This window comes from Zonotrichia leucophrys, chromosome 3 (genome assembly GCF_028769735.1).
Source record: "Zonotrichia leucophrys gambelii isolate GWCS_2022_RI chromosome 3, RI_Zleu_2.0, whole genome shotgun sequence".
Classification (NCBI taxonomy): domain Eukaryota; kingdom Metazoa; phylum Chordata; class Aves; order Passeriformes; family Passerellidae; genus Zonotrichia; species Zonotrichia leucophrys.
Window position 1 is genome coordinate 73,009,166 of NC_088172.1, and position 25,429 is coordinate 73,034,594.

Below are 25,429 nucleotides of genomic sequence, written 5' to 3' on the forward strand. Positions count from 1 at the left end.
ACAGAGTTGGTGCTTCTACCATTAGAACAAAAAGAGGAAAACTGCAGAAACACTAAAATTCAAAGAATAGCTAAACGTAATCCATATATTTCTTAAGAATTAATCTGTTGATCTTTCTGATGGCTGGTGGAAAGATACATCACAAGATAATATTTAAATAACATATCTCTTTTCATATTGATAAATAATCTTCTGCAAATTAACAAAAACCAATGTGAAAACTATCATGACCATACACAATCAAAACATACACTAGAAATTATTCTTACTGCCCATTAACATCTACATAGAAGGAAAAAGGTTCATCCCATTCTATGAACATTTATATTTAATACCGAAATGAAGATTCAGTGATGGGTGGGGGAAACTCTAATGACCCACTATCTACATGACACTATGTAAAAACTACCTACAACATAGCATTGCGAGTTCATTAGCTTGTAAGAAAAAGGACGATGTCTACTATGCTGTTACAGGAGCTAGTAAACAAAGAACACATATGTTCTTTAGAGAAGTGCAAATGCAACTTCTCTACAACTGTTTGCTTCTTCATGTGGAAGCCAAGATGCACCTAAAGAAGCCTGGAATGTTATCACCAGAGTGCCCTTGCCTCACCACAACAAGAAAAGTACAAGTTGCTGAAGATGTGCTTGACCAGCACAGAATTTGCTACAGAAAGAAATAGCAGCAGACAAAGGTGATAGACAATTCATGTTCCTGTGATCATCTCAAAGCCAGACCAATTCCAGCTAACAGAATTCTGCTCTGCATTGTGTTTTATGTGAAACATAATAGTTGGAACGCTGCTGTTTCTAAAGGAAGGGAAAAAAAGATATTCATATGTATGCTTCCATTATCCAACCTGACACCTCTGCAGAAAAACACACCCCAAGCTGTTGTGCTGTCTTATAGCATGGACTCACTGCAAGTTTATCCCTTCAAAAGACAGACTGATGTACAGCCCTTTTACTGGGCAGCCTCACATGAGAGAATCTCATTAATGTCCTCCAGTTCAGTTTGCCCTGCTTGGCTTTGGAAAAAAAACGTACTGGGGTAAAAATATCTTTCTATGTGCTTTCTTCTTCTGTGTCAGATACACAGATCAACAGGTCTGGTTTTTTCAAATGCATTAAGTCTGCTTTCCTTCAAGAAGTATTCAGATACCAGGGTGGTTTATCTAATTTCGTTGAATTTACAAAAATGTCTGAGCACAAACACTTTGGTGGTTTTGTACTTTCTGACACTGAAGTGACACTTCTCAAATGGCAGTGGCATTTAAAGGCACAACAATCCTCACATCTATAAACAGCAGGAATAGTGAGGTTTAAAGAGGAAGTTTCACATGCTATTTTCAACTTCTAAGCTTCCTAGTCATACTGCTTATTCACAGTTTCAATAAACAACGATAAACATACTGCCAGGCATAATCTACTCTTCCACATTTAACATTACTTAAAAAATATGTTTCACTCGTGTAGCCAAATACAAGAGGTTTGTCTGGAAACAAACAGTAGCTTTTAGTAGAACATATGACAGTTCTCTCAAAAATTTCACACAAACAGCCTCTTTGTCAGCACTCAAAATACACAATGATGAGTCCCCAAAGTGTCCAAAAAGTTTTGGGTTTCAAGCTCCACTAGAACAAATTTGACTGAATGCTACAAGAACAAAAAGTAACCTTACCATTCGATGTGTTCAGGTTTTTTTTCTTGTCTGCAACAAAACACCTGAACATGTCTTGGGTAGAGATATGGTAGAAAAGGCAGCAGACCAGACTGCTTTAGGAGAATGGAGAACTGTCATCATTGCAGCTCTTTTATAAACAGTCTAGACAAATGTTGTTCAGGAATAACCTATGAGTAACTGATTTTGCCTTGGGATGCATGAACCTCCTTTTAAGTCTTCTGAAAAGTAGTAATTTGCCTTTTTTGATTTTCAAATTTTCTTTCTAATTGAAGAACTCTCTGATTTTTGTTATGCTTCAGAATATGTGCACAAGTTTGATTAGAAAGCATAACAAAAATGAAAAGCTTCCTACTAGATAAATTTATGCATTTTTTCTAGGATAGGTACTTTTTCCTTACAGGAAAAAAAAGAAAAAAATAGTCCTGCAAATCCACAGACTATATTTATGAGAATTAACCAGCTCAACTCACTCTTATCCAAATCTTTACATTCCAAGTACCTGAGAAAGCTGTTGGATCCTACCATCTCATAAGAGGTTGCTAAAATCATATGATATAAAATCTCTCATGATCTCAGGTAAAAATTTTCAACATATATGAAAAAGCAGAAATAACAGAAAAAATCCCTTGAAATACAAAGAAGAATGAGGCAATTATTGAAAAGTTGCCCAACTGAAGAAAGAAGAATGTTCAAGACTTTCTGAGAATTACATTTCATAGTAAGACTGAAGTCCATAATTTTTTATATTGATGAGGGACAAGCAAGTTTTACAGCCCTCATCAACACACAGAAAGTTAGTATTATAAAAAAATTCAGTAAATCATATCAAGTCCAGAAGCAACCACAAGTAGAATGGAAAGCTGTCCATAAAAGTTATGAAACAATTCTTGTCCATAAGTATTACATACTTGCAGTCCCTCTCTTATCAAGCCTGCAGGTCCAACCAGAAGGTTAATTAAGAATAGAGCTAATTGTTAGAGCTTTAATAATTGTCATCATTAGAAAATCAGAATACTCAGCAGCTCTACTAAAATATTGCATTTATTTGCCTTATATTTCCAAAAGGAAGGATGGTCTAGTTTCTACATTATTCAGTGTCAGATACAAATGAATCAGATCAAATCCCTTCTGTGCTCTGAACCTCCTCCATGAAGTCATCACACTGTTACATCATCTGTATTGCACTTCTTAACCACAAAGTACTGATATACTTCACAGGGATGTAGCAAAGATTAATACAATGAGAGATTATGAAGTAAATATTTCATACAAGGACTGTAACGAGGTACAATACATTTAATCTGCTCTTTTTTCTTCTTTCTTCTTTCGGCCCTTAAATGCATGAGCAAGAACTTAATCATGTATGAGCTGTAAGAGACCTATGTTAAGCAAATCAGAGCCCCCAAAAAATTAATCACTGGTGTAACTGGACTGAAGTTAATGAAGCTGCAACTACTTAACCCCAGTGGTGAATTTAGCCTTGAGTGCTGTCTCAACTCTCCCCCTTTCAACAGGAAGTTGTTATGGTAAATTCATTTCAACTCTAATTGTGTAAGCAGATATTGGCTATATGAACTGTCTCTAACAATTTACACATACTTTTGACTAATAGATCTTAGGGAGGTTTTCTGAAGAACACAGTTACCAGTTTCTCCTTGCAGAATTTGAATGCTTGCAATACCTGAGCCTGTAAACAGAGATCTAATTTGTTTCAGATCAGCTTTTCAAAAAACTATGATCAAGGTCACTTTAAGTAATTTCTATTTAAAAAAGAGCTTTCCATTAGAAAATCCCCACTACCACAAACATTAACAAAAACTCAGTACTGTAAAGTGGTAAAAACTAATTTCACTTAAAACCCAAAGTGAGATTGTTTCAATGATTCCACGACAGAAGAACTGTAACAGCCCATAGAGAAACTGAATGACTATTATTTCTCAATGTGTTAATGACATTATATTTCAGTGTTAACATAGCAGACTTCAACAGTTTTCCATGATAAAAAGAGAAATCCAGGTAAGAAACTAAGCAGCTCCCAAAACAATATTGGATAAAGAGTAATTTTATATGCCAACTCTTGCTAAGATGCAATCTTCCCAGGATCAAATGTGTAAGCTCTGCATGGTGTACGTCACTTTATAAAATAAAGACATGAGTCAGTGAAAATGCCAAAATATTACTGAACAACTGACAAATGTGTAATTTCAGGACAAGATGCAACCAGATTTGTTTATTTTGCCAAACTGGGTCAACAGCAGAACTGTAAAAACAGAATGAACAACACCTGAACTGTAATCCAGGTCCAGATGAAATGCTGGTCTGAAGTGATAAGATCATCATGCCCTCAACTCAGAGGCTAAAAGCACACAAAATTCCAAGTTACAACCACTAAGAAAGAACCTCCAAAATGTACATTATGAATTTCCGTATTATTTCAGTAACACATTCATCAAGTGAACTTAAAAATCTTCCTAACATGCTCATTTTACCAAGATAAAATGAATACCATGATTAGTTCTAGGTTCTTTCTTTTTTTAAAGTTATTCTGAATTAATCTGAACTTGCCTTCCAGTGTAACATTAATGTTCCAAACAAAAAACCCAAGAAAATCATTGGCATGGGCAGAGAAAAGCAGTGCTAAAGCTCACATTCTAAGGCCACACATTAGCAATTCACTTGGGACAGGTGGAGCAGCGTAATGGAACAGCAGTGGAAAAAACTTCACACTCATGCTAAGCAGCTCTGTTCCTAAAAAGCAAGCACACAACACAGCAAAATTTGTCTACAGGAATCTCTGGCACTAGCAGCATTTCACTTTCCTTATCAGTTAGCCAGACAGTTTCAAAGACACCACAGTTATATTGTAAGCAGATTAATAAGAAAAAGACAAGTAAAAAATATCTTTGGTGCAACAGGCTCTCGAGCAAGGCAACATTTCGAAAGCCTTCTGGATAAAGACTTATGATGAGATAGACACACAAACACATACTGAGTGGATTTAAGTCAGCAGAACATGCTCACCAGAATTCAACGAAGAGAAATTCTGAGAGAAATAAACAGAAAAAGCATCTATTGAGTGTTTTCGCTCCTCCCCACAAAGGTTTAATAGAGCTTTTCTTTTTTGCATGCACACAAAAAATATTTGCAGTAAATTTAGTGCTGATGAAAGATGCCAGATTGATAGCCCTAGGGACTGAGATTCTCTGTACACACAGACAAAGTACAGAGTGAGAAATTTGTAACCCTGCCAAAACGCCTTATAATACACAGCTTACGCAACCATCTTCACACTACAAAACCCTTCACCCCTCCACTAAAAATGTCAAAAATATTGCTTAGTGCTCATTAGAAGGGAAATAAAACATGGACACTGTTGTTAGCATCAACAGGGACAGAATTCAAGGCACCAGATAATTTCAAAAATGTTTACTTTTGTTCTGAATGGTTCTTTTGTCAGCTGTGAACTTTGCTGCAGTGTTTGTAAGGCTGCAAAGTCAATCTGCACCTGGTATGAAAAAGCTTTCCTATTAAACAGCATGGTATTACATAAGAAAAATAGCAAAGGAGTGGTTTAACTTTTTTATTCAAATAACCTTATTCTAGCATACATGACTTCACACCTAGTGCTTAGAAACTATCTCAAAGGAGAACTGACTTGATAGTTTTTCACTTAATTGGTACCTAAGCAGCCACTCTCCAGTGATCTGTGCAATTGATCTAACAGACTTTTAATGGACAGCAACTTCCTATTAATCAGGTTTTCAGCGCTGGGCTGGAATCTACATTGTCACATGGAGCAGGCGAGTGTCCAAGGAACCTTGGATTCTAATTTCCCTTGCTACTAATAGCTTGGCCAAACTGCCAAACTGCCCCCACTCCCTAGCCACTGTCCCCCATCCAAATGTCAAGCCATTTCTAATTGTCAACAGAGGACACGTAGGAAAGCAGTAAGTTAAGGTTTATAGACCGTAACAACTCTAAATACAAAACTGCCTGACCTCCTTATAACGGCAGATTTCACTTCAAAGGAAGATGTCCAACACAACCCACAGGCTGCAAACTCACTGGATCTCAAACCAGATTGTGGCATTGGCTTAAATGCTACTTCAGTTCTTGGGAGATTTCCTTTGTGCATATATGGGCTTGGAGCGGGGGACAGCAATGGCAAGAAAATATGAAAAAGAATGAGGCTACTCTCTGATAGGTTTTTAAAAAGTAATTCTTCCTAGAGACTCTTTTCCTGAATGCGCAGTGCTTAGAGCACTTTTGAAAAAATCTCTTACCACTCCTTCTACTATTTTCCTTGGTCACCAACCAAGCATTACAACAAAATTATTCAAGTATGCTTAACAAAATAAATGAATTCTGCAGCATCCTGCATCTCAGCAAAGCAGAGACATTTCTGTCAACTCAAGCATGTAGCAGATTATTTTATTTTCACATTACTGAAGCAAATAGGCTTAAGTGATTCTTTCAGCTCTATTGTAAGAGTTTCTTTCATTTCTGTTGAAAGCTTTTTCTAAAAGTCACATTAGAGGTGGTATTTGGTGATATGTAAACCTTTCAAACTTAATCTGTATTCTGAGTCCTTAGAGAACACTACGTATCCACTAGGAGGACAAGGAAAAAATACCATCATGCAAATTTCCATTGACATACTCATTAGGTTGTTTTTGTGGAAGATAGAAATTCTGCCAAATTTGTACTTAAAATGAAGCATGGGCATAAGAGTTTGAAAAATTGAGATCAAGATCCAGGTACTTCTGCAATTTTCACCCTTACTTAGAAATGACTGTCAATATTTACTATGGCTAAGTGGTTACAACGTAGCAAAATAATACTAAGAAAAATAAGCTTTAAATTGAGCCAAATAAAGGTAAATGCAAAAGATATTTAGAACCATTGAAAAAAAAAATCAGATCTCTTTATTATCCTTTGACCCATACAACTAATGAGCGTTTTTGGTTCAAGCATAGACTGGAATCCAATAGAACAGGTAACCCTCTTGATTCCCTCTGATTTATTTCAGGAAACAATAATTAGAAGGAAACAATTCCAGAGCACTCAACAATGCACATAAATTACAGAGGCATAAGGCTGTATTAGGTAAGACTGTAAATTCAAATATTTGCATGTGGTGATAGCTGGATTAAACTAGAAAACATGTATCTCAATCAACCATAATGTAAAAATAACTGTTCAAGTCTTCCTGTGATACACTTCAATATATTAAACAATTTTCTACATTGTAATTTCTAAATAAATTTTAAAAAAAGTTAAAAACTTACCATTTTCCTATGGTTTCATCAGTTTGTCAAAGATAATGACCAGGTCATAAAGAGGTAGTCCTTTATGCATGAAAGATTCAGCATATATCTAGCAGTTCTAGCAGGGGGAAGAAAATCAAACCATGAGTTTAGCCCACAGAGACATGTGGTTCATCCAGGCAAGTACTAAGCTAAAATAAATAAAGTTGTGAAGAAAAGTGTATAATTTGTAGTGTATGAAGACTTGTCAGGGCATTTGGCTTTTATTAGCAAACACTCATTTGAATAATCTCAGTTTCTCTGAACAGCCCATTCAAAGATGACTTTAACACTCCTGAGTCCTCCAACTGACAACAAAAACATCCGAAATTCATTAATTGAGCTTAAAACTATAGCTAACTTTTCTGTGGCCATAGCTGTCAATAAATTTTGACAAGGAATGCTGAATTAGGACATTACTAGACACTTGCTCTAAGAAAACCAAGTTCTGATTGATGTTCTAAAAGTCCTACAAATTACTGAATTATCAGACTAATTAGTAAGACAGGGAAAAAGCTATTAAAACATAAAGTCCAGTTTAAAAATGGATTGAGGTCTATCCCATCATCCAGCAGAACAGTCTGTCCATTTCCCTTAAGGCACAGGGAAAACTATTACAGCACACAGTATAAAAAAGCTGAGTATTTAAAAATAAATTGCAGAGTTGAAGGACTGCTGCATTTGCTAAGGCATTTTTCTAAATTCAGCCCAGCCGCTCTTCATGCCACGTGTAGGTGCCCCCCAAAACACAACAACAAAGGCACAATTTTCTATCCCAATTTCTGTTTTTGAGTGATATACCAAACAAAACGACTTTGTATAGTAAGTAGGGAAATGTCAATTTCTCAATCCACACGCGGAGAAACAAGATACATGAAATTAACCAATTTGCAGGAAATCATACAGAAAGTCTGCTTCTGAGCCATTAATTTGAAGACCAGGCGTACGCTGCTATTGCCAGATCTCTCTTGCCTTCTGCACAAACGAGACAGGGAGCAGGGAAACACGTTTGGAAGGATTCTCTCTCCCTTCCCCCATCACACTGCGGCCACTGTCCTGCCACTGACAGGTTTTGGCACAGCATCCCTGAAGGATGAACTCCAGTTTGGCAAAACTTGACAACGTCTTGAAGATGATCCTAAAGTTATTTCTCGTTCAGGCATTGGGGACGTTGCCGAAAAGACAACGTCACTGCTGTCGAAAATGACAGGTTTCGCCTAAACCGTAATTACAACAAGGTATGGAGCTGAGGGAAGCCGGCAAGGAGCGATGCCGGAGATCGGCCGGAGCAGGATCCTGCACCTGCTGCGAGCGGCAGGGCGACACAAACAACCGAGTCCCGAAGTGACTATTTAGCTGCAGACGCGGAGATCAAAGACTCCCGCGAAACATCCAGGCAAACCTCAAACTAAATACGTAGCTCCTGGGACTCCACCGACACACGGAGCGCACACATCGCTCCACGGGCGCCCGGCACAGCGCTGCCGCCGGCCCGACCCCCTCCCGAGCCCAGCCCTGCCCAGCTCCGCTCGGGGGGCACCGCGCCGGGCCCGGGAGCCGCGGCACCGCCGCCTGCCCAGCCCGGCCCAGCCCGCCCGGCACCGGCTCCTTCCCGTCGCCCGCCCGGCGGCCCCAGCCCGCCCCGGAGCGCCCGGCGGCGGCCGACACAAGCAGAAGGCGGCGGCGGTGCGCGGCACCGGGGAAGCATCGCATCTTCCCTTCCTCCTTCCCCTGCGGAGAAGCCGCTGTCAGCTCACCTCAGCTCCGCGGCGGCTCGGGCGGCCGGGACCCGCCACCCGGCATGGCGTGGAGGCGCGGGGGCTGGTGCTGCCGCAGGCTGCCGGCGGTGCGGGGCGGGCACCATAGAGAGGGCGGGCGGCGGGCGGGGAGCGCTCCGCCGGCGGAGCGGAAGCGCGCTGGAAGGCCGGGCACAGGAGGAAGTGACGCCCCGGTTGCCGCGGCGATCACGCACCCGGAGCGGGGAGTGCGGCGCGGGCGGCGCGGCGATGCTGGCGGGCCGGGCCCCGCTGGGCGCCGCGGGCTGCGGCCGCCTCCTGGCAGCGGGGCTGCTGCGGCCGCTGCTCTGCGGGCTGCCGCCGTGCTGGGTGACGGCGGGGCGGCACTACCCGTCCCTGCGGGTAGCGGAGCCGGCGAAGGAGAAGCGGCTCGTGCGTAAGGAGCAGCGGAGCAGCCTCGTGGTCCGCCGCTTCATCGCCTGCCCGCAGCTGGCGCGCACCGTGCGGCGCTGCCTGCAGGGCGGAGCCGGTCCCGGCCCCCAGCCCCTGCTGCTCGAGTTCGCTCCCGGTGAGCTGCCCCAGTGACCTTGGGGGGGTCAGTGCGAGCTGCCGCCCTCGGCACCGGCCCTGCCGCCAGCCCGGCCCCGCTGAGGGAACCGGCTGGGGCCTCGCCTCGCCCGGCATCTCGGGCGGGGGTGGCAGCTACGGTCCGGGACGTCCCGGCTGGAATCCCGGGCGGGGAATGTCCCGGACCCGCTGCCGGCACCTTCCCGGGACATGTGGGTGCGGGCCCCGGGGTGTGCCTGGGGGTACGTTTATGCAGGGCTTGGGGGATGAGTGAGGGCGCAGTCTGGAGGCCTGAGTCACAGTGTTAAAACTTTGCTGTAGAGTGACCAGAGATGGCATTTTCTGTCAGGTGCTGCTGTGGTCTTGTAGGCCAATTTTATTAGTAAAAGCACACCCAGGATTATGGGCTATGGCAGATCCTCTGCAGTTACCTAATGGTTTGGGGTTTTTTTTTGTTTATATTTCTGCAGAATGTTTTTTAAAGATAATATGAGTAAGGTTTCACAGTATATTTCAATTGGCAGAAAAAAAGTAATTGAAATATTCGAAACGTTATCTTCAGTTATAATATCTAATTGTAACACTATGCTCAGTGTAGTAAAAATATCGAGCAGGCTGCCTGTAAATAATTTCTCTAACTCTTGTTTTGAGGTGTGTTTAACAAACAAAAGCTATCTCCTGTTGAAGGTGATCTGTCCCAAGTGTTGTCTTGGGAGAATCACTAAAGGTATTCACTTAGAATCAAAAACGTGATCCTAATTTTTTTTTTAATGTATTTTCTTTATTTTCCTACCTCAGGTCCTGGAATTTTGACTCAATCTCTGCTTGATGCAGGTTTTAGAGTGGTAGCTCTGGAAAGTAACTCAGATTTTCTTACAGGCTTACAGGTATACTTTTGATTCAGTTACATGTTTCTGAAACAAAATTAAAGGGAACATGAGAGCTTAAATTGTTGTGTAATTGTTGGATCAAAAAGGAATTGGACAGTGGTTGTTACTTGCAACATCTGACATAATGCCTAATAACAAACAGTATATAGTTTGGCATTGTACATCATAAATGCAGAATGTTTTTAAATTAATTTGGCATTTTGTGCATGTAGGAATTTTAGTTCATACACAGTCTTTCTATGCATAAATGAAATTTCATGCATAAATTTGAAATTGATTGGAGTCATTGTAGATGTTTATGTTTAAGCAAGACTTCTGTATGAAGCTGTAAAAAGTCTGTAAAAATATTCTTAGTTATTCTGATTATCTCACAGTTTTATTGAATCTGTTTTCCTACAATTGAGACGTGTTGTCCTCTGCGCTCACCTGGGCTCTGCATGGATTCAGAGGAGGGTCAGACACAGAGCTGCAAAAGTTGCTCTAGAAGGTTTGCAGTACAGTGCTGGTTTGGAATCCATGACTCTCACCTGATTTAAAATGTATATAAAAGGTATCCTCTCCACAGATATGAAGAATTCAAGTTTCAAATTGTTAAAAGGAGTGATTTCCTTCATTTAATAGTTTGTGTGGTTTTTTAAAAACATTGCAATACATCTTACGAATTTAAGAATGTGGTTTAAAGCTCAAGTTGAACAGCACAAAAAATGTCAAAATGCCTTTCCCAGTGAAGGGGGCAATTATTTTTATCCGCTGAAAGAAAGAAGCTGTTCTTTTTGTCATCTGTAAGAAGCAGCTCTGAGGTTTGACTCCTGTTGACTGGGTAACAATTTTAGGTAGTGCTTGAATGCATTTTTTGTTTGGGTTGGGTGTTTTGCAAAACCAGTTACCGTATCCATATTTCTTCAACTACAGTTATTTTTATTCAGTCCCTAGAGAGTAGCCTGGATGGGCGGTTAAAGGTGATTCATGGTGACTTCTTCAGAATGGATCCTATGGCGAAGGGAGCTTTGAAACCACCTGCTGTGTCTTCTGAAAAACTTTTTAAAACCCTGGGTGTAGCAGCAGTTCCTTGGAGGGCAGGTATATGTTTATGATCCCACATGTTACAAAGTGTGTTTGAGGGGTGCATAGGCACCAAAAACTTTGGGATTTGCTTGAGATATATGTTTTCTTTAATACACATTCTGGATTATTAGATGCTGTTTTCTATATTTCAGCTTTGCTTAAGAATCATGATAGCTTCAGAGCCACCCCTCCCCCTCCCACCCCATGGCAATATCAGATAATTTTCTTGTAATTTAAAGTTTTTGTCTAATGCAAACTGGGCTTAGCTTTGACTAAGCTTTTGACTAAGGCTTGAACTGTATTCATTTTTGAACAACATGAATTCATAGGTGTTCTTCTCTTAGTTTTCGTAGTTTAGACATTAGAATTAATGAGATTGTCTAATACATACTGCAAAATTTTAAAGATAGTTTTGCTATTGTGGGAAACAGATGTTCCTTTGAAAGTTTTTGGAATCGTGCCACAACAGTTGGAAAGAAACAGACTTTGGAGACTTCTTTTTGCCATGTATGAATGCAGTTCCATATACAGATACGGGAGAGTGGAACTCAACCTCTTCATAAGTGAAAAAGAGTATACGGTATGTGCGAGGCATTTTACAGGTAATGAAGGTGTGATGCTTCACAGAACACAAACCCATTTATATTGTGTACTGAATGTTTTTGCTAGTGAATTTCTTTTCTACCAGAATTTTTAAGTATTGTCAGTTTCCTACTTGTTTGCTTTATGCTGTGATAGCACTATTAAGAAACATTCTGTTGTCATTTAACTGCAGATCTTAAAACTGTGGAGACTGGCCCTTGAGAAGTATATGCAGCAGCAGCATAGCTGCTTTCCATTGTAAATTGTGAGGTGATTAAATTCTGTGCCATGCTTTCGCAAAAAGCTTGTTTACTAGTTGCAGGCAGTAGTTAACGAAGACTGAATTCAAAACACAAAAACACAAATGAAGTCACTAAATACCAATACAGTGAGATGCACTTTTCCTCTTGAGTTGTTTTGTATGCAGTACTGAAAGTAATATAGGCAATATATAATGATTTACACTCCTTTTTATTAAAGCTCTGTCAACTAAGGTGTAGAGCCTTTTCTGGATTGCATATTCCTAATTAATGCTGTGCAAAGGCTCTAGAACAGTACTTATACTTCAAGGATGACATCTTTTTCTCTCCCCCCCCTTGCCACCATGAGACTGGGAGGTTTCTACAGAGTCATCCTTGTCTACTTTAATTACTTGAAGTAGACAAGGACTTCCAGGTCCTTGTCCTTCCACAACCAGTGCTGTATCTAACACCCCATTGAAAAAAATTAAATGTCTTAAGTATATTCTTCTGTGAAATGACAGTTTGGACACCACTGAAATACCCACTTGTATGGTATGTTTTAATGGTCAGATGTTTTACTAAATACAGGGCAGCCTATTCATTTAAGCTAGTCCCTGTTTCTTTTTTTTTTTAATTAACTTTTCTGGTTATAATGTGAACTCTGTTACATAAGAGGTGTGTAGTAAAAGCTATTGGAACCTTCTTTAACTAGACATTGTTTACTCCTTTTTGCTGGTTGTTCTTGTTTTTCATTATATGACAAGGCTGTGTTAATCTACTACACAAAGTTAAATCTCCCTGCTACAATTTATTTCTTTCCTTGCCCTTTTTGAGAATAATCACAAGCTTTTCTTTTTTCCTTGCCCTAATAGTTGTTTGATTTGTAACATCGATCAGGATGATGACTCTGCAAGTTGCTTAATGTTCAGTGTGGTCACCTGATGTTTCACTTACTCTGCTTTGTGTGTCTTCTTGGGAATTTTATCTTATCAGTGCAAACTGATAACTCTGCCAAAGTTACAGTTTTCATATGACATCTTATCTTTATTTCTCTTCTGTGTGAAACTTCTCTGCCTTAAAAGGAACCAGAAAGATTATGCTGGAGAGTCATACATAGTTCAGTTATCCAAATAACTGCTGTGAAAAAATACTTCAAATATTACATCTTCTAGCCCTGTCTTCTAACAAGATCTATTAAAATAGCACAAAGCACGTATTAGAGGCCTAATGTAACTTCACCTTGGAATTTTAGACTTAACTGAATTTCTTACTCTTTTATATATATGTGTGGATTTTGCTTAGATAAGACACAGTCTTGGTTCTTGCAATAAAAATGCTTGTTCTTTGCCTTTTTTTTAGGTATTAACAGCAAAGCCTGGGAAGTCAAAGATTTATCAAGCACTTACTGTACTTGCACAACTAGGGTATGAGATTGAACTACTGCATAAGGTAAGAGTTTTGTACCAGCTGATAAGGCCTAAAGCTATGTATGGACATGCATTTACAAAAGGGTTTATAGTGGTTTACCATTGCAAACTAACTGGAAGCTAATTTGATGTTTAAATCAGTTGGAGAACTGTTGAAAACTTTTGTAAAAAGCTAAACCAGTCATGTTTTGTGTAAAACTCTTTCAATTAAGCAACATTGTCATTCACTATGATATCAGTGTTTTCACTGCAAGCCATTGTATTCAAAAACATTTATTCTCAGATTCTAGTAGATAAAAAAAGATGTTTTCACACCAGATAAACCTTTTCCATTTTGCTAATGGTTGTGTGAAACTAGAATTCTGTTTTTTCCAATTTGTCATAGTCTGCTCTTTGTTATATCCTCTGAATTTTGCCATCATATATGCTTTTGACTTCCTAAGCTGTGTTCAGTAGAAATTTTTTTGAGTCTTGGTCCTTTAATGTTCCAAGCATACCTGCTTCTCCTACTAGTCAGTGCCTTCTTCCCTTGTGAAACATGCTGTGGTTTAGTTTTAAAAGTTTTTTTTTATGTGGTCCCCCCAGTTCCCCATGCGCACATGGCCATCAACTTTCAGTTAGTTAATGCTTTTCAGATTTATCTTTGTGCTCCATTTTTCTAGGAACCTACTGTCCTAGTTTAAATGTTTTGCTAATCTCAAATAAGGTTTCACTGCTCATTGTCTTCCAAATACCTTATACTACAAGGTATACATGAAGGTAAATATTAAGAAGTTGAAGAATAGTACTTTTTGAAGGAGGTCATCTGACTAACAGGGATAAGGTAGAAGTGGAGGCATTTGATGTCTCTTTTTTGTCAGTCTTTAATAATACTGACAAGCCTTGGGCTGCCTGGCCCCCTGAGCAAAAGGACCATGAGTGTGGGAACTGTGACTTTCCATTTGTGGAGGCTGAAACTGTAAGGGACCAGCTGTATCAGCTGAATGTTCTCAGGTCCTTGGGGCCTGGTGGAATTCACCCCAGAGTGCTGAGGAGCTCGTGCAGCTATGGCAGGACCTCTCTTGATCAGGTACCAAAGGTCTTGGGAGGCTGGGGAGGTCCTGGCTGAAGCAGGCCAGTGTTATTCCACATCCTCCTACAAAGAACAACATCAGGGAAGACCCAGTGAACTACAGACTTGTTTGTCAAACCTCAGCACCTGCAACCATTCTGGAGTATCAGAGTCTGCTGAGTACTGCTGAAAGGCATTTGAAGAATAATGCACTCATCAGGCACAGTTAATATGGGTTCACAAGGGAAAGTCTTGTTTAACCCATTTGACACCCTCCTATGATAAGTCCTTATCCTATGATAAGGTCACCTGCCCAGTGGATGAAGGGAAAAGGGTGGATGCAATTTTTCTGCATTCTAGGAAGGCTTTTGATACTGCCCCTCACAGCACCTTTCTGGAGAAGCTGTCCAGCTGTGGGATGAGCAGGTTCAGGGTGCACTGGGTGGAGAACTGGCTGAAGGGCAGAGCTCACAGGGCTGATTTGGGCTACACCTGGCTGGCCACTGCTCACCTGGGGCTGCTGCTGGCAGCAGCTCAGTGTGAGCCAGCAGGGTGTGCCCTGGCAGCCAGGAGGGCAAACTGCACTCTGGGGTGCCTCAAACAGCACCATCAGCTGGGCAAGAAAGCTGATTGTCCACTGAGTTCAGCGTTGGTGCAGCCTCACCTTAAACACCTGGGCAGTTCTGGCCCCCACAATTTAAGAAGGATGTGAAAGTCCTTGAGTGCATCCAGAGGACAGCAACAAAACCAGTGAAAGGACCAGAAGGAATGTCCCATGAGGAGCAACTGAGGGCTTTGGCCTTGTCCTGTTTGGAGCAAAGGAGGCTGAGGAGTGACCTCACTGCTCTCCACAGCTTCCTGAGGAGGGGAAAGGGAGAGGGAGGTGCTGAGGTCTTCTCCCTGGTATCCACTGACAGGATACATGGAAATGGTTCATAGCTGTGCCAGGGGAGGTTTAGACTTGGCATTAGCAAGTGCTTCTTTAGGGAGAGGATGGTCAAACACTGTAACAGGCTTCCCAGAGAGGTGGTCAATGCCCCAAGCCTGTCAGCATTTAAGAGAACATTTGGACAATGCCCTTTATAAAATGCTTTAGCCTGGCAAGCCTTGAATTGCTCAGACAATTGGAGTAGATAATCACTGTAGGTACCTTCCAACTGAAATAGTCCATACCAGTCTAACAAAACACTATAATTCCATAGTACATAATACATTTGCTTCCTCCCATAGGAACCTTGGTCTTCATTTGCAACCAATTTGAAAAATGGGGGACTGGCCATACCAAAAGCTGGGGTAAGATTGTTGTATATGTTTTTCTAAACTAGTTTTAATGAAAGGTTAAAGTAACTTTATAGCAGCATTTTCAGATGTGTTTTTAAAGAACTGTTCTAATTAAAATTTAGGGCAGCATAGAGATCTTGGAAACTGAAATAAACTAGTATCTTTATTGTCCGAGATGGAAAAAATATAGTGAGTAAACAGCATAAAGGAATATGAATAGGTAAAGTATTTTTCAGAGAAGGTTACTGATGGTCACATCTACTTGCTTGAACAAAACAATTGTTACCACAGTCAATAACACAATCAGTATGCTGCTGGTTTTGGTTAAAATAGTTATTCACATGTCTGTTATGAATTTCATGTGCAAGTTAATTGTAGAAAAGCACCAGTCTCCAAATTTAAATTTGAGAAGTGCAGAAATACTTTGTGTAAAGTTACTTACTTCTCTCCTTTGGTAAAGTAATGATGATCCTTTGTATAATAAAGGAATATTCCTATTTAATTCAGATAATATGAAAGCACGTTTACTTAATATTTTTGAGTTTCACACTCCCCAGAAAACTGCTGTGGTGCTGAATTGAGTGTAGTTTGCAATACTTCTGTACTATATAAGTGACTGGATGTGCCTTAGATGCTTAGCTGTGTTGCTGAATAGCCATGTGGAGAGGCCCATAAGGTGAGCTATCTAAGATGTACCAGGACAACTTCAGAAGTACAGGTGTCAGATCTAATATATCCATTTCTGCCAATACAGAAGTACATTTATTTCCCTTGAAGACTCCACTTTGTCCCAGTTTTGTGAAATCCTCATGTTGCAATAGTGTCTTAGTGTACACTCTGATAATTCCATCTTTATATATAAAAGGCAGGTCTGATACCTTGCATAGTATGGGAATACAATAGTTTGCAAACTCACATCAAGCCTGTATTGTTCATTTCAACTAAGAAAGTCCAGTTTAAAAATACAGAAATAAACCCCAAGTGATAGTACGTTCCTTTTGTTTTCTATTTCCTTTTCTCTTTGAGGCACAGGGAGGTGAAGCCTCATCTTCCGATGAAGTCATCTTGTTAAGACTTTTTAATTAATGTTACTGGTGGCAAAGATGAAACTCTTGGCTTAAGATAGATACTGTCTAAAAAAGTGATTTTTTCAGTGACTTGCTCTGTTTTTCTTGCAGCGGCTGCCAAATGACCATTTCTGTTTGGTACGACTGACTCCTCAGCAAAATCTATTTACAGGAGGCTTGAAGCCCTCAAATGCATCTACCTTTATTTTCATGGTGAAACAGTCCTTTGCTAAACCTAAGTCTAAACTTACTGATAGATTAAAGTAAGTAAGAAAGAATTACAATTTTTATACTTCAAAGAAATATATGAAAATATTAAAATATTTCCCAAAGCAGTGTTTATTTGCAGATGAAATACTACCTTATAAAAAAACCTCAATAATTAATTTTTAATTATCAACATGCAGAATAGAAGATTTTATTATGCAACCTGCTATACAGTATTTCGGGGACTGTTCCTGTCAGGAAGGTTGGAAAGCATTTAGAATATATATATGCAGTAATTCCTGTACCTCCAATGGAGCTTAGGTCGTGTATCTGTAAGAAGTTTTCACTTACTTTACAGACACAATAATACAGTCACCAAGAGTTTTGCAGGTACAGAAATTAAAAGCTGAAAGAGATTCAGCTTACAACAGACATCAAAGTTACACTAATGAAAACAGCTGAAGGTTATAGAAGGTGGAATGGGGATGTCCTCAAATAGCTGTTACCTAATTAAAAAATTAGGTTTTAGACTTTACCAATTATGCAAGCTATTCACGTTTCTTTATGATCAGTAGGTTTCTGTTTCCCAGAAATGGAAGATGTTCAGAGTCTGGAAAACATTGACTTCTTGCTGATGAAAATAATGAATATACTTCTCATTTGCTGATAGTAGGTTATGGAAGTTAATTTCCAGAAAGGGGGAAAAAATAAGCTACTAAATTCCAGTAGCTGTCTTAGAAAGATAAGTGGAAAGAGCCTTAATGGACTTCTTTCTTAAAGCTGAGTGATATACCTCATCTCCACTTGATCCTTCAGCCAGGAAGTTGAAGGCTTCTAATATGCATCTTCTGTGTATTTATACACTTCTTTCCCGTCTGAGAAATAGTTAATGTATGTGCACATTTATAAAAGTATAGCTTTCATAGCAAAGATGTAGATGGGAGGGAGGGTGGATACATTTGTTTAGGTGTAGAAGAAAATATCTGGGAGGTGTAAGTCACTGGTTCATGTTATACTGAGTCATCCTTGGCTTTAATTTCTCCAGCATGGAAGCACCCTTTTTAGGCTGTAATGCCTGTTACTGACTTATGAATTTAGGGTGGATCAGGGAGAGAGAGCGCCCATCCTGTAATGAGGAGGTTTGTGTGGTCTGGTATTGTCTGTGTGTGCTGGGAGCTTTATTTGCTATTGATGTGTTTTAATAGCAGAGGCTTCTTCCTGTTTGCAGCATGGATTGAAAGTGTGTTGCAAGAAGAGGTTAGCTTCTTCTAGAGGCTATGAAAGAGTCAAGTGGGCCTTCAGATAATGTTTCTTGCTTTTTAATTTTTCACGGAAAGAAATGCTCCATTATGATTTTGTTTGTTTGTTTCAGTTCCTGGAGCTTGGACAATAGTGACAGATTACTGAAAGCACTAGAAATTCCCAGAAATGCTTCAATGTATAACTTGTATCCAGAAGACTATAAGCGTCTTTTCGAGGCTTTGCAAAACTCTCATTTGTTTGCTGAGACCTTCTTCCATGATGAAGTCTTGACAAGTACAAGGACCATGAACTTATTAATCTAAAGCTTTTGGAAGATCACTTTTGCTTCTGGAAGATTACTTTGATAAAAAGTGATTTAAATAAAATCGGATGACTTCCTGTCCAAACAGGAAAAGTTTAGCAATTAACAAGAGCCCTTCTACTTAGGATGAAAGTAAAGAATTCACAGTTATCTTCCACAATCCTATCTGGAATGGACAAGCCTGCACACAATTCTATCTGCAATGGACAAGCTTTGCAACTTTTGCAGGAGCTTATTAGCTCGTGCTACTTTTGGATGTACCACTTAAATGCAATGTTTTGTTACACTGTTGCTGTGTATTCACAACATTTGAAAAAAATTACCTGACCAAATTATTATTTGTTTGGTTTTTATTTTAATGCTTAATTATTTGGATGCCCTTTTGACAGATTCACAGAATACAAAGGTTTTTACAACCACTGAGCCTGCAACATTGTCTGCTTTTCTGAATTAGCAGCCTAAAGTCAATAAATGCTAATAAATGAATAGTGGTATGTTAATACAAGACAAGGTAATGACAGAGTGATAAAATATTAACTGGGAGTTACTTAAAATAAAGATTGTGATCTCCCTGAGGAAAAGTTGTAACAGTTATTTCTTTTGAAAATACGAGGGGCAACACATTTGTAATATAATACACAAACACCTACATGTGTATGGGGATTATTTAGGTCTGAAAGTCATCAGAATATTCAGTATAAATGTTTTTTAAAAAAATAAAATCCTTTGATTTGAAACCTTTGCCAGTATTTTTAACATGTAATACATGTACCAAAAAATTATTCAAAACCATATGCTATTAAAATTCTGGTTTTAGCTATAGTACTCTGTAAGGCAATCAATTTCTCTGTCTTGCCTTGTAACTGTTCTGTTGTTGTTAACAAAGCTGAGAGGTGGTACTGGTTCTGTGTTGTATATTGTACCCTCTGGAAAGAGCTGTGGCAAAAAATACACTTCTTTAGCAAAGCACTAGTTTATAAAATGCCATCTTGGTGAAGGCTGAGCTATTTTCAGGCTGTGGGTAACAGTAGTGCCCCAAACAATGCAAAGGGAATTGTATTTATTAAGGTTAGTGTGAGGTATAGATGTGATAAGCATTCATGTGGCTGCAGATGACAAAGTGACTTTGAGAGCCTCAGTTCACTCTGCTAGCTAGGCTGCAGCTTCCTCTTGAGGCTGCTGCTGAGCTTTTGTAGTACTATGATGAAACTCCTGGAAAGGCTGAGGCTTAATTTGCAGTCTGTATCAGAGCCTTGCTGGTGTTCTGGTGCAGGTTGTCAAGATTTGAGGCTTCCTTTCTGCTTACATCTCTGACTATTTCAGAGATAGTCATTGTTAATTGTCAGTGAATGGCAACCTTGCATTTACAGAAGCAATTCCACCTTTTCCAGTCTCATCAGATGGTAACTCTTATCTACTGGTCTACAAGACTGCTGTGTCTCGGGCTGATTCCCCCTCCCCACCTTGAACCAAAATACCTTGCTCTTGTTGCAGCAAGAGGTCTTACACTTCCAACATACCAGGAGAAGTATTCTATACATGAAATGTAAGACCACCACTGTCTCAATAAATTTCTTCAACTGTGTGCTGGTAACATTTCAAACACGAACTGAGAAAAAGAAATTTGTTTTATTTTGATGCTGTTGCAAAGCAGCACTTAATGATCCAATGCAGAGACTAACAGCAGGAGTCTGTAAGTGGAAGGAATATTGCATAACTGGGGACTTGAAATGAGATTTACTACTCAACAGAAATGCACCATTAAGGCTAAGTGTAAGGAATGTTTAGTCCTGATCACAAATGTGAAATGGAGAGAGAAATGCCTGCCATTATAAAAGTGATTTTAGTATTAATGGAAAAAATTGAAAATGTGAAAATGACTATTGTATATGAATAAATACACAGGGAGTGAAAATTAAATAAGTCTATATATTTGATTAATTTATGCTTTCCACTCAGTAATTCCTACGGTTGCAGATTTTAGCTCTTGTAAGATAATGTTGAACTTTCACTTCACTTTCAAAATTTAAACTGTACATAAAGACTTGTAATACATTTCTGTTACCATTTTTTGTAGGGGGGTAGAATATAAGAAAACAAAGATAGTGTACAAAGTAATCTAACCCCTAAGGAATTGCAGCTGGGCCAATTATCAAAGATTAGGAACAAGCCTGACTTTACCAAGCCATAGCTGTAAGCAATGAGAAGAAGAGTGCTACAAAAGAGTGGGGTGGCTGGGTGAGAAGGAACTGGAGTCAGTTGGCTGTTTTGCGAAGAAGAAAAGCAGTGCTTGGAGGAGCAGCTCAAGAGAAAATACTAAGAAGGTATGAAACTTGTGATGAGGAGACAACAGTATGGAACCCCTGTAATCAGATGACAACAGTTTTCAACCAATGCTGTGCTATTTGTATTTGTTTCCTTTGCATAACTGTTTTTTTTTTCTTCAAGACTGATTTAATACATGAACCTCTGAAAGATGAACCACATGTGATGCATTATCTAGTAGAACACTTTTAAGTGTTGCTCTCTTCCAATTTTTTTGAGGAGCTGCCCAAAAAATGGTGTTTGGTGTTCCGTATTAAAGTTACAATCAATATATCATAGCTGATATATTGATTGTAACTTTAGAGATGCCACGTCTTTTCTAGTGGCCCTCATCACTTGTGCCATATGTCTGGGAAATAAAATTATGACTGTGCTAGGAATTGCCTAAGCTCTTCCTACTTACCTATATTCAAATCATAACAAACACAAATAGAGACAGAAACCAACTTGGTCCAGTTAATGAGAAATTTTGCACTTGGAAATAGGTCAGTTAAGTTGAACTCCATAGTCAGTTCACTTTTGATCTAGAAGAAGCGTTTGTGACCTTGCAGTAATTAATCCAGTAGATGCTGTGATAAGGGGTTGTTAAGGTGGAATGTGTCTGTACCGGCTGTAAACCTGTTCAGCATTGCACATTTTAATAATTATAGCTTAGCCTTGCAGGCTAATGATAATGTTGATGGAAATATCAGCATAAAACTTGAGAAATAGATTGTGTGGTATAGTTTAGGATGTGTGTTGGAGAATTTTGCTTAGACAGGGCTTGAAGGAAAAAAGGCCATGAAAATATACAGCTGATGGAAAAGTAAAAGGCAGCTGTAAGCAGCTAATTCTCAAGCCTGTTTCTCAGAAACGTCTCTGTAAACAGCAAGAGTTCTCAAGTCTGTCTTCAATAACAAGTAAATATTCTGTCCTTGGCTGGTATAGGAAAGCAAAAATAACAAACCACAGGTATTGAAAACAAAAGGAGGGGTTGGTGTTTAATCTGTAGCCAATGATGAGCTCGGGTTTTGCAATATGTATGAACTTAATTAACACCGTTATAAAAATGTGCATGGTTGATCAATAAATTGGAGTTCGATGCTGATCAAAGGATGGGTCGTCTCCCTTCGCTTTCTACAGATGTGCAAATGTGATAGGAAGAAACTGAGGCTTCCTGAGATGCATGTTGAATTAATTGTTTTGTCAGACTGAACACAATCTGTGGGGCTGCAGATTGAAAACTCTGACCTGAGCTTTGTAAGACATTAATTAGCAAAGCCATACCTTTCTTCTGTAGGTGTTGAGAAAAAGGAAATAACAAGTAACTTTTCCGGAAAGGACAAGTCAGTGGGAGATGTTAATTTGCTCACGTTATATCCTTGTTTAACAGCTATTGCATCTTTCCTTGTGTGGGCTGTTTAACTTGTCACTGCTAAAAATAGGCACACTGACTGTCCCCAGCAAACAGAACACAACATGCAGCAAGCCCAAGAGAAATCAGGAGTAGTTGAGATACACCAAATGAAACAGCTGATTACTCATAATGTAAGTCTTTAGGCACTAATGTGGTTGATCCTATTGATACGACTCCAAATAAACAAACAGCTCAGAACTTCCTGATCTTGCTTCTGTCATTTGAAGGAAATTGACATGTTTGGGGCAGGGAAGATACAAATAAAGCAGAATGGTTTGGTAAATTTCCCAGTGAAAAACATCAACAGATGAAATCTATGTGAAATTTATTAAGAATTTGTGCTTAAAACGCTTCTGCAGTGATTATTAATTTAACAATCTAGAATCAATTTTTCGCCAGCACATCAACACTGAAAGTGAAGAGACCTCTTCAAGAGATACATGTTCATAAAAGATTTGTCTGTCCTTAGAAGCTTTCAACTAATTAATTGATAGCTATTCTATGCTGTTAGTGACACAGGTTTTGTACAATTCAAAATTTAACATTTTGTGTTTTGAGCCATATTTTGCTCCCAGAAAAAAAAAAATCCATTTTGTGCTGTGTTGTTTGGAATGGCTATTGCACATTTATGAGTAGGGATCAGAATTTGAATTATTTCATTACTGCAGCTGTTTCTCTAAATTCATGTTGTAAAACATGCCGTCCTGAGATAGAAGAGTGAAGCTCCATGCTGGTGTCTCCTGGCAGTAAGGATGTATGACTAATTCAGCAGCATCAGCCACAATTAAGGGATATTTCCTTCATAACTGCCCTCATTACACTCCTTGACAGCTTCTTACGTCCAGAATGTGTCATGCACTTCAGACAGCTGCTGAGAAGTCTGACCTGTTTAGGTCCGTGTATGACTTGGTCATATAAAAATACCGTGTTGATAACACGGATTAAATTCATCTAAATATATTCTTGGGCTAAATAAGCACTTACTGGATATACAGACCTACTAGCACTATGCTTTCGAGAAAATTCAAAATGATGAGTCCAAAAACATCCAAGTTGGGCATTCCATTGATCACCATTGCTCAAAGATTGATGAATGGCCCTCCTAGGCAGCTTTGTCACTAACCTGTGACATAGATATCCAGAATCAGTCCTTCAGGCCCTTCACACAGAATTCAAATATCCATTGCATTAAGATGTTCAGTGCTGTGTTTGAAAGCTTATCTATACAGAAAATTACTGCAATTATTTTTTCATAGCACTTGAAACACAATGTCAACTAAAAGCTGTTTTCAAGTTTCTGTGGCTTGTTTCCTGTACAGCTTATTTCTTCAGGCATCCGTACTTCAGATCTTCCTAGAGTAGCTGGGCTCTTCAAGGTTGCAATTTTCATTTTGTTTGTGTGTCAGTGAGACAGAAGACTGGCATTCCCTCAGATGTATTTTTGCACTTTGCAAGGTTTTTTTTTTTTTTTGTTACTGGACATATAAGTGAGAAAACCTGCCAAGAAAAAAAAAAGAGAAAATGATGAAAATTACATCTGGTATTATATATTTATATTAGCTCTTCTGCAAGTGCACTTTTTGCAGTTCATGGGTAGGCCTTTAGGTTCATGCTTTTTGTTTGAACATTCATTTCTTAAATTTATCCACTAATAGAGGAGATAACTTCTGTTATTACTGGGCTTGTTCTTGGTACGGGTTTTGGGTGATGCGTGCTTAGAAACTAAAACAGCATAGACAGGAAAATGTGGAGCATTTAATAGGTGAAGAAGTAAAGCATACAGGCCAAATACAGAGCTAATTGCCTAATATTTTAATAACTGCTGAGGTTAATTCTTGAGACACTCACAGCATCACTGTAATTGAACACATTTTAAAAATTTGCTAGAAGAGCTAAAGATAAGCATAGTAACATGCATAATGATTTCACTTAACAGCTAGATTGCTGTCAGTTCTTTAGGTAATGAATTACATCATTGCAGCATTAAGCAAATATGAAAGATAGACTTTTTGTGAGAATCCTCTGGCTTTAGGTACCTTGGTTCTTCCTAATAGCAGTGTTTTAGATATGCATATTGCCATTCCTTATTACCTCGCTGCAACTTGGATGAAAACAATTGCAGACTGAAATAATAGTTACTGAGAACAAAACTGAGTGGATTTAGCACAGCTGCTTGGCAGAACTGTAAGGGCTATGCCTCAGTGTTCTTTGACAGCATGAATTAAGACTCCTTTCCAAAACACAAGCCCTACCTCCCTCTACAGGCGTGTTAAGGCAAACCAGACAAAGTCGATCTGCTGTTTAGCACATTTAGCCTGCATCATGAGTGTAATCTCATAAATGAATGAAAGTTATGCAGACCCATACAGAAAGCACTTGTTTCCTGGGCTTTGAGCACCAACATTTCAGATTAATACTCTTATTTAATTCTGCAAGTTTTGCTTTTTCTGTTGTCATTTATCTGGTCTCTCTAACTCATCGTTCTGACAAAAAGTAATCTGGTGTATGGGCTGCATTCTCAGTGAGAAACACCAGAGTGTAGGTGCAGCTACTGGCCCAGTCTGTATTCACATCACAGTGAGATCCAGAAATACATCCAGATGCCAGCTCACAAATATGTCCTTTTTGGGGATGTCTTTTGACTGAATCATTATCACATCCCTTTCTTTGTAAACCAAACTGTTTAATATTTTGGGTGTAAATATCTAAAGTGAGGGTGCCCGGAGGATGGAGCTGGGTTGTGCTCAGTGGTGCCAAGCAATAGGACAGGAAGCAAGGGGTAGAAACTGATGCACAGAAGTTCCACCTGAACATGAAGAAAAACTTCATATGCAGGTGACTGAGCAGTGGAGGAGACAGTTCAGAGAGCCTGTGGAGTCCCCCTGATTGGAAATACACAAGATTCCTCTGGACGCATTCCTGTGCAAGGCGCTCTGGGATGGAACTGCTCGAGCAGGGAGGTTCCGCCAGATGACGCACTGTAGACCCTAGCCCACCCTGCGATTCTGTGATATGCATTATTAGCTGCCCCTTCAGG

At 39.4% G+C, this 25,429-nt stretch overlaps 2 protein-coding genes across 6 annotated transcripts in view; one reads left to right on the forward strand and one right to left on the reverse strand.

Annotated features, from left to right (window-relative positions):
- Positions 1 to 8,882, reverse strand: part of CNST (consortin, connexin sorting protein) — a 46,437-nt gene extending 37,555 nt beyond the window's left edge. For 2 of the 4 annotated variants that reach the window (XM_064708800.1, XM_064708803.1), the window contains exons 1-2: positions 8,750 to 8,881; positions 6,975 to 7,071 (exon numbers count right to left, since the gene is read on the reverse strand). Coding sequence is in view for 1 of the 4 variants with exons in the window: in XM_064708799.1 (XP_064564869.1) it covers positions 4,708 to 4,729; positions 6,975 to 6,977 (25 nt within the window). In the remaining 3 variants the exon portion in view is untranslated. Of the gene's footprint in view, positions 1 to 4,707; positions 4,730 to 6,974; positions 7,072 to 8,749 lie in introns of all 4 variants that reach the window. The other 2 variants (XM_064708799.1, XM_064708801.1) reach the window with 2 other exon arrangements.
- A 61-nt stretch (positions 8,883 to 8,943) lies between these two features.
- Positions 8,944 to 25,346, forward strand: TFB2M (transcription factor B2, mitochondrial). Of its 2 annotated transcripts, XR_010439596.1 has the most exons (9): positions 8,944 to 9,296; positions 10,094 to 10,182; positions 11,112 to 11,265; positions 11,682 to 11,830; positions 13,434 to 13,523; positions 15,783 to 15,845; positions 17,012 to 17,163; positions 18,480 to 20,995; positions 25,228 to 25,346. XR_010439596.1 is itself a non-coding variant. In XM_064708809.1 (8 exons), the coding sequence occupies exons 1-8, from the start codon at positions 8,999 to 9,001 to the stop codon at positions 18,670 to 18,672; spliced, it is 1,188 nt and encodes a 395-aa protein (XP_064564879.1). In that variant the 5' UTR covers positions 8,944 to 8,998; the 3' UTR covers positions 18,673 to 22,071. The 2 variants fall into 2 exon arrangements, 1 of the variants encoding a protein (XP_064564879.1); XM_064708809.1 differs by lacking the exon at positions 25,228 to 25,346 and having other exon boundaries at positions 18,480 to 22,071.
- Positions 25,347 to 25,429: the final 83 nt, after the last annotated feature.

Coding starts and splice junctions, on each gene's coding strand:
- TFB2M (XM_064708809.1), top strand. CDS start 8,999: ATGCTGGCGGGCCGGGCCCCGCTGGGCGCCGCGGGCTGCGGCCGCCTC. Junction 15,846..17,011: donor TGGCCATACCAAAAGCTGGG/GTAAGATTGTTG, acceptor TTTTTCTTGCAG/CGGCTGCCAAATGACCATTT. Junction 17,164..18,479: donor AAACTTACTGATAGATTAAA/GTAAGTAAGAAA, acceptor TGTTTGTTTCAG/TTCCTGGAGCTTGGACAATA.